This window comes from Agelaius phoeniceus, chromosome 31, assembly GCF_051311805.1.
Source record: "Agelaius phoeniceus isolate bAgePho1 chromosome 31, bAgePho1.hap1, whole genome shotgun sequence".
NCBI lineage: Eukaryota > Metazoa > Chordata > Aves > Passeriformes > Icteridae > Agelaius > Agelaius phoeniceus.
In genome coordinates this window covers 1,598,092-1,605,506 of record NC_135295.1, presented here as the reverse complement: position 1 = coordinate 1,605,506, position 7,415 = coordinate 1,598,092, and the positions used below count along the sequence as shown (strand labels likewise).

General features: G+C 68.3%; 2 protein-coding genes across 3 annotated transcripts; one reads left to right on the top strand and one right to left on the bottom strand.

Annotated features, from left to right (window-relative positions):
* The first annotated feature begins 627 nt into the window (after positions 1 to 627).
* On the top strand, positions 628 to 5,240 carry ANKRD35 (ankyrin repeat domain 35). Its single transcript, XM_054651420.2, has 11 exons — positions 628 to 966; positions 1,045 to 1,133; positions 1,350 to 1,414; positions 1,895 to 1,952; positions 2,044 to 2,114; positions 2,192 to 2,298; positions 2,520 to 2,668; positions 2,788 to 4,037; positions 4,696 to 4,785; positions 4,873 to 4,938; positions 5,032 to 5,240. Exons 1-11 carry the CDS (start codon positions 836 to 838, stop codon positions 5,107 to 5,109), a joined length of 2,154 nt encoding a protein of 717 aa, XP_054507395.2. The 5' UTR covers positions 628 to 835; the 3' UTR covers positions 5,110 to 5,240.
* Positions 5,241 to 5,329: 89 nt separating this feature from the next.
* Positions 5,330 to 7,392, bottom strand: NUDT17 (nudix hydrolase 17). Of its 2 annotated transcripts, none has more exons than XM_077191961.1 (8): positions 7,272 to 7,392; positions 6,986 to 7,108; positions 6,732 to 6,903; positions 6,623 to 6,648; positions 6,454 to 6,546; positions 6,266 to 6,364; positions 5,623 to 5,791; positions 5,330 to 5,516 (listed from the first exon to the last, which is right to left on the bottom strand). In XM_077191961.1, the coding sequence occupies exons 1-8, from the start codon at positions 7,338 to 7,340 to the stop codon at positions 5,503 to 5,505; spliced, it is 765 nt and encodes a 254-aa protein (XP_077048076.1). In that variant the 5' UTR covers positions 7,341 to 7,392; the 3' UTR covers positions 5,330 to 5,502. The 2 variants fall into 2 exon arrangements, with proteins under 2 accessions (XP_077048076.1, XP_054507067.2); XM_054651092.2 differs by having other exon boundaries at positions 5,623 to 5,777.
* Between the last annotated feature and the right edge of the window lie 23 nt (positions 7,393 to 7,415).

The following is a 7,415-nucleotide window of genomic DNA, read 5'->3' as shown; positions in this document are numbered from 1 at the left end:
GATCCCAGCTCCGATCCCAGCTGTGATCCCGATCCCATGGCGATCCCAGCTGTGATCCCGATCCCATTGCGATCCCAGCTGCCAGCCCAGTGCCGGTGCCAGCCCCGGTGCCAGCTGCCATCCCAGTGCCGGTGCCAGCTCTGATCGCAGCCCCGATGCTGCCTCAGTCCCGACCCCAATCCAGCTCTGATGATCCCAATCCCAATTCCATTCCCAGCCCCAATTCTGGTCCCAATCCTGGCTGCAATCCACGTCCCAGCCCCAAATCCACCCTAATCCCAGCCCAAATTCTGGTCCCGACCCTGGCTGCAATCCCTGTCCCATCCCAATCCCAATCCCAGTTCTGATGCTGGTCCTGATCCCAGCCCCATTCCCAGCCTCCATCCCAGTTCAACCCCAATCCCAGCCCCAATCCTGACCCCAATCCCAGCCCCAATCCTGCCCCATTGCCTTGTCCCCTGCCCTGGCCCCACTGCAGCTCCCTCAGCCCATCCCAGTCCCGGTTCCCGTTCTCAGACCCCGGTGCTGGTCCCGGTTCCGGTGCCACCCTGGTTCCCGGTGCCACGCTGGAGCCCAGCCCGCCTCGGTGGCACTCGCCAAACCAGCCGGGCGGGCACAGGCCGGGACACGCTCCGGCCTCTCCGCCCCCTCCCGGCTCCGCGGGGATCCCGGAGCCCTCACGGAGCCCCGCGAGTGGGGAAACTGAGGCAGGAGCTGCGTGGCAGGACCCGCACTGGGGGGTCCTGTCTTGGGGTGGGCTTTGGGGTCCTGTCCTGGCTTTGGGGTCCTGTCCTGGATTTGGGGTCCTGTCCTGGATTTGGGGACCCCCCCGCAGATGGAGAGCTGGACGCGGCAGGACCAGAAGCTCCTGGAGGCGGTGACACGAGGGGACGTGGCCCGGGTGGCCGCCCTGGCTGCCCGCAAGGCCGCCCGCCCCGCCAAGCTCAACGCCAGGGGACAATCGGCGTATGTGACCCCCGGGGGGACACGGGGGGGTCCGGGAGGGGGGGACACAGGAGTCACGGCCACCTCTCACCCCCCCAGGCTCCACCTGGCTGCGGCCGGGGGCCTCACCGAGTGCCTGACGCTGCTGCTGGAGCACGGGGCTCCCGTCAATGGAACCAACGATGACGGTGGGTGGGGACACCTTGGGGACACCTTGGGGACATCCAGGCAGGTCCCTGTGTCACCTCTGGAGGAGCCCAGAGCTGTCCCCCGAGGCAGGGACCCGCCTGGGGAGTGTCCCATGACGGAGGGGGTGTCCCTTAGGGGAGCAGGTGTCCCCTGGGGCTGTCCCTTAGGGGAGCAGGTGTCCCCAGGAGTGTCCCCAGCCCATCCTGTCCCCACAGGCAGCACCGCCCTGCACTTGGCCACCATCGCCTGCCAGCCCCAGTGCGTGAAGGTGCTGCTGCAGGTACGGAGAGGGACGGGAATGGGGTGGGATTGGGACTGGGATGGGATGGGATCAAAGGGGTGGGAGTGGGATGGGAAGGGATGGGAACAGGAATTGGAATGGGAACTGGATTGGGATGGCGCTGGGGGTAAAATCAGGGATGGAGATCAGCATAGAGACAGGGATAAGGACAGGGATTGGGGATGCAGAGGAGGATGAGGATGGAGGTGGGGATGGGAACAAGGACAGGGATGAGGATGGGAACAGGACTGGGATGGGGGGGGCCATTCCCAATCCCACTCCCATTCCCAATCCCATTCCCAATACCAGTCCCATTCCCAATCCCATTCCCAATCCCAGTCCCAGTCCCATTCCCAATCCCATTCCCATTCCCAATCCCGTTCCCATTCCCACTCCCAATCCCATTCCCAATCCCGTTCCCATTCCCATTCCCAATCCCGTTCCCATTCCATTCCCATTCCCTTCCCGCTGTGCCCCCAGCACGGAGCCAACGAGCGCCATGCGGATGGGCAGAACCGGACTCCGCTGCACTGGGCAGGTGAGGGTGGGGGACACGGGGACACCCCGGGATTTGGGGGACACCAGAGGGGTCCCCCAGGGTCCCTGCAGTGACCCCACGCCCCCTGCAGCCTCCTCGGGCTGCGCCTCCAGCGTCCTCCTGCTCTGCGACCACGAGGCCCCGCTGGATGTCCCCGACGCTGTGAGTGGGGACAGGGGGACAGCAGGGGGTGACAGGGGACAGCAAAGGGTCGGTGGTCACCCCACGTGTCCCCCCAGCACGGCCAGACCCCCCTGATGCTGGCAGCACAGGGGAACCACGTGGCTGTTTGTGCCCAGCTCCTGCGGCGTGGGGCCGAGCCTGGGCTGGCTGACAGGGATGGCAGGTGGGTCACAGGGGACACTGGGGACACTGGGGACACTGGGGACACTGGGGACATCGCTCTGTGCTGTCACCAATGCGGGGAAGGGATGGGAGTCACCTGTGCCACTGGGTCATGGTGCCATCTTGTCCCCGTGCCCATGTGCCACCCCTGCCATCGCTCACTGTCCCCGTGTCCCTCTGTGTCACATCCCCCCTGTCCCCCGTGTCACATCCCCGGCTCAGGACGGCGCTGGAGCTGGCCCTGGCTCACGGCAGCCTGGAAGTGGCCGAGCTGCTGCAGGACCACAAGGGGGACAAGGACACCGGGAATGTCACTGGAAATGTCACCGGGGAGGCCCCGAGCTGGGCTCTCCAGAAGGTCCCAAGGAGAGGTGAGACCTCCCCCCCCAAAAAAGGGAAAAAATGGGGGGAAATGGGAAAACAACGGGGGGGAATTGGAAAAAAATAGGGAAAAATTGGGAAAACGGGATTGTGTTGCTCCCTCCTGCAGAGAATGGTGCTGGACAGGTGGGAATCCAGGGCAAGGAGGAGGATGATGAGGAAGAGGAGCAGAGGGACGGATGCGCTGCCCGACGGCTGCGGGAGGAGCTGGCCAGGAAGACTCTGGAATGCCGGAGGCTGGAGGAAGCTGCCGAGGGCATCCGGCGGCGGCTGCGGGAGCTCCTGCGGCTCCTGCCGGGACAGGACGTGGGTGAGGATGAGGATGAGGATGAGGATGAGGATGAGGATGAGGAGGATGACGGCGCCTGCCTGGAGCTCCTGGCCCGGCGCGTGGCGGAGCTGAGGAAGAGGACGAGGGATGAAGAGTGGGAAGGAGGACAAGGCAGCAGCGAGGCTCCGGCGCTGATCCCGTTCCTGGCCTGGCTGGGGGAGGAGTGCTCCAAAATGCGGGAAGCGAAGGCCGGAGCCTTCTCCCGGAGCCGGGAGCTGCGCCGGGAATCCGAGCGTTCCCTCCGGGCCGAGCCCGCCTGGGAGCAGCTGGCGGCGGGGCTGGAGCAGGCGCTGGAGCAGCAGGACCAGATCCACGCCAGGATGCTCCAAGGATCCCAAATCCTCCTGGAAAAGCTCCGCCGGTGCTCGGTGAACGGCCCGGAGGCGGCTGCGGGCGGAAAGCACCGGGAGGAGATCCCGAGGGAGGGCGGGAGGATGGAGAAGGAGCTGCTGGAGCTGCGGGAGGGTAACGGGAAGCTCCTGGTGGAGCTGGCGCGGCTGGGCCGGGAGCGGGAGCGGCTGCAGCGGGAGCTGCGGGAGCTGCGGGGCGATCCCGGCAAGCGGGACGAGGCGTGGAGGCTGCGCCGGGAGCTGCGGGCGCTGCGGGACGGGCTCGGAGCGCGGGTGCGGGAGGCGGGCGGTGACACCGGGGCCGGGATCCTCCGGGATCTGCACCGGCGGCTGGACGCGCTGGTGCGCTCCCAGCACGAGGCCCTGCAGCTCATCACGGAGATGGAGGAGGGAGAGGCCGCAGAAACCCCCGGGAGCGACGAGGAGGGCGGGATAGCGGGAGAACCGGGAGAACCGGGAGCGGCGCGGGGCACGGAGCGCGGCACCGCCGGTGTCCCGGCGGGCTCGGAGGCGGAGCGGTGGCGGGAGGCGGCGGCGGCGGCCGAGGAGAGGGCGGCCGGGCGGGAACGGGAGCTGCGGGAGCTGCGGGAGGCGGCGGCGGGGCTGGAGCGCGGCGCGGCGGCGCTGCGGGAACGCGCGGGGCGGTTGGAGCGCGCCTGCCGCGACAAGGACGGGAAGGTGAGGGATGCGCTGGGGACGGGGACGGGGACGGGACCTTCCCAGCACCAGTCCCATCCCTATCATCATCATTATCCTGCCCTCCTTGTCCCCATCGCTGACCCCTTCCCGTCTTTGTCTTCCTCTCATCCTTGTCCTCACTGCCGACCCCTTCCCATCTTCCTCTTCCTCCCAAATCCATCCCCATGTCCCTCCCATCCCCATCCCCATCTTCTTTCCATCATCATCATCATCATCATCCCTTTCCCACCGTTGTTCCCATCATTATCTGCACCCCCATCCCCTTCCCATCCCATTGATCCCATCCCATCCCATCCCATTGATCCCACTGATCCCATACCACTGATCCCATCCCATCCCATTGATCCCATCCCATCCCATCCCATTGATCCCATCCCATCCCATCGATCCCACTGATCCCATACCACTGATCCCATCCCATCCCATTGATCCCATCCCATCCCATCCCATTGATCCCAACCCACCCTATCCCTATACCCATCCTGTTCCCCCTCCCAGCCCCATTTGGGGGGGACCTCGGGGGGAACTGAGCAGGACCTTGAGGGCTGGCAGGGACCAAGGGGGCTCTGGGGGGGGGGGTGCTGAGAGCAACCAACCCCCCCAGCCCCAAATTCTGCCCCTGACTTTGCCCCCCCAGCTGAAGCAGCTGCTGGTGGAGACAGAGAAACTCTCGGCCGAGGTGTTGGGGCTGCGGGGCAGGAACGCCCGGCTCCAGCTCCAGCTGGAGGTGAGGACAGCGCCCGGTGTCACACCGTGTCACCCTTGGTGACCTCCTGTCACCCTGAGTCACCCAGCGCCACCCTGTGCCCCCCAGGTCCAGCAGAAGCAGCACCGGGACACCGTGGCTGTGTACCGGAGCCACCTCCTCCAGGCTGCCCAGGTGGGACCCCCCGGCCCTGCCCGGGGTCTCTGGGGGGGTGGGGGCACAGTTTTGGGTGGGATTCTGGCAAAAGCCACACTCCCTCCTCCACAGGGATTCATGGACGAGGGCGTCCACGCCGCGCTGCTGCGGATCCTGCGGGCCGAGGCGGGAGCGGGGCCGTGGCATTAAACCGGGAAATTGTGACACACACGTGGCTGTGCCCCGTTCTGTGTCCCTTTCCATGTCCCGGGTCCCATTCTGTGTCCCTTTCCATGTCCCATTTGTGTCCCTTTCCATGTCCTAACCCGTGTCCCATGTCCCCATCCCAGCACCCCGGGGAAGGGGGATGTACCCTCTCCATTCCCCTGGAATCCCCCTGAACCCACGCAAACCCCACTCCAGGACGGGCTGGGATCCCGCTGGAATTTTATTCCCGCTCCTCCCCCGGGCCGGGCCCCGCCCGCCACCGCCCCAGCGCGAATTTGGTGCCGGTGCTGACGCGCTCCAGGTCGGGGCCGCGCTCCGGGGCCCGGCGCAGGAGGATCCCGGTGGGAATCCGGGAGCTGCGGAAGCCGTCGGGGCTCAGCTCCGTGATCCTGGACCGGGGAACGGGGTCAGGGACGGGGCCATGGCGTGGCTGGGCAGCCCCAGGGGCTCTCCAGCCTCGTGTCGCTGTCCCACGGTGGCGGGGGGGGGTCTCACCCCACGGTGGCCGGCAGCTCTCTGGGGGACGATCCTGATCCCAATCCCGGTCCCGGTCCCTCGGCTCCATCCTCGGTGGCAGCGATGGCCTCCAAGACCGGAGGCTCCAGCCAGGCCACGGCGCTGACCTCAGCCGGGCTCGGGCACAGCCGGGCCTGGGCATGGACCCCTCGTGGAGGGAGAGACCCCCACGGTGGGGGGGAACGCCAACCTCGATAGGGACCCCCCACCCTCAGAGAGACCCCAACCCAGAGAGGGACTGCAGCAGCAAGAGGGGCCCCCAGCCCATGGAGGGACCCCTCGGAGGTGCCCCCCACCCACTGAGGGACCCCACTCATGGAGGGACCCTCTCGGAGGTGCCCCCCACCCATGGAGGGACCCCCACCCTCAGAGAGACCCCAACCCAGAGAGGGACTGCAGTACCAAGAGGGGCTCCCCACCCACTGAGGGACCCCCTTGGAAGTGCCCCCCACCCTCGGAGGTGGCCCCCATGCATTGAAGGACCCGACCCACGGAGGGACCCCCCCCCGGAGGTGCCCCCCACCCATTGATGGACGCCCTCGGAGGTGCCCCCCACCCCGGAGGTGCCCCCCACCCATTGATGGACCCCCTCGGAGGTGCCCCCCCCCGGAGGTGCCCCCACCTGCAGCCGCTGGCGGGGCTCAGCCGAGCGCAGCCCCAGGTAGGTGACAATGTGGTGGCACCGCGGTGGCCCCCAGCTCAGCGAGGGGGGGAACAGGGACTGCGGGGAGCAGGGGTGACCCGTGGGACAGAGCGGCCACCTGGGCGTGTCACCCCCTGCCCAGCCCCACTTTGGGGCGGGGTCGTTACCTCCCAGAGGCCGAGCAGGTGCCACGAGAAGGTTCCAGGCTCCAGGCGCAGCCCCGTCTCCTCGGCCAGCTCCCGCAGCCCCGCGGCCACCAGCTGGGGGGTTCGGGGTGTCACAGGTGTCCCCACACTCACCTGGGCACCCCCTGCCCTCCCCGCGGTGTCACCTCACCTCTTCTCCTGGCTCCAAGTGCCCACCTGAGTGCGGGGGACAGCGGTCAGGGGACCCCCAAAACACCTGTGACCCCCCCAGGGCTCCTGTCCCCTGTCCTCGCGCTCACCTGGTGGCACCCAAACGTTGGGGAAGTGTCGCAGGGTGGTGGCCCGGCGGGTCAGCAGGACGTGGCCGCAGGCGGCCTCCAGCAGCACGGCCACCGCCGCGACCACCCCCGCGTGTCCCCCTCGGTCACCCCGCGTGTCCCCTCCCAGCTTGGCGGGGCAGAACGGGGGTCTCTGCGGGGACAGGGGATGTCAGGGCTGCCATGGCTCCCCCGGTGGCACCGGGGGGGACACCGGGGCTGGTGGCCCCGCGCACCTTGAGGACGGTGACGGTGGAGCCGGGGAAGGGCACATCGGAGATGAGGAAGCGGCCGCGCTCCAGCCCGCAGCTCACCAGGGCCACGTCCGTGTGCGCGGGGCAGAACACGCCGGTGACGCTCTGCGGGGACACCGCTGTCACCGTCCCCGCGCTGTCCCCGCGCTGTCCCCGCGCTGTCCCCGCAGCGGCCGCTCCCCGTGCCCTGCACTGACCCCCCCCGTTACCCCCATAGTCCCCGGACCCCCCCATTGCCCCCGGTTCCCCCCCCCAGGTCCCCCCGGACCTGCCCGAACGCCGCCGCCCCCCCCGCCCCCGCGCGCCGCACGTGCACGAGCACGCGCGCGCCCGCCATGACGGGGGCGGGGCCTCCCGGTAAGTGGGCGGGGCTTGACGCGTTCTGGGGGTGGGGTCTAAACCGAGCCGGGGA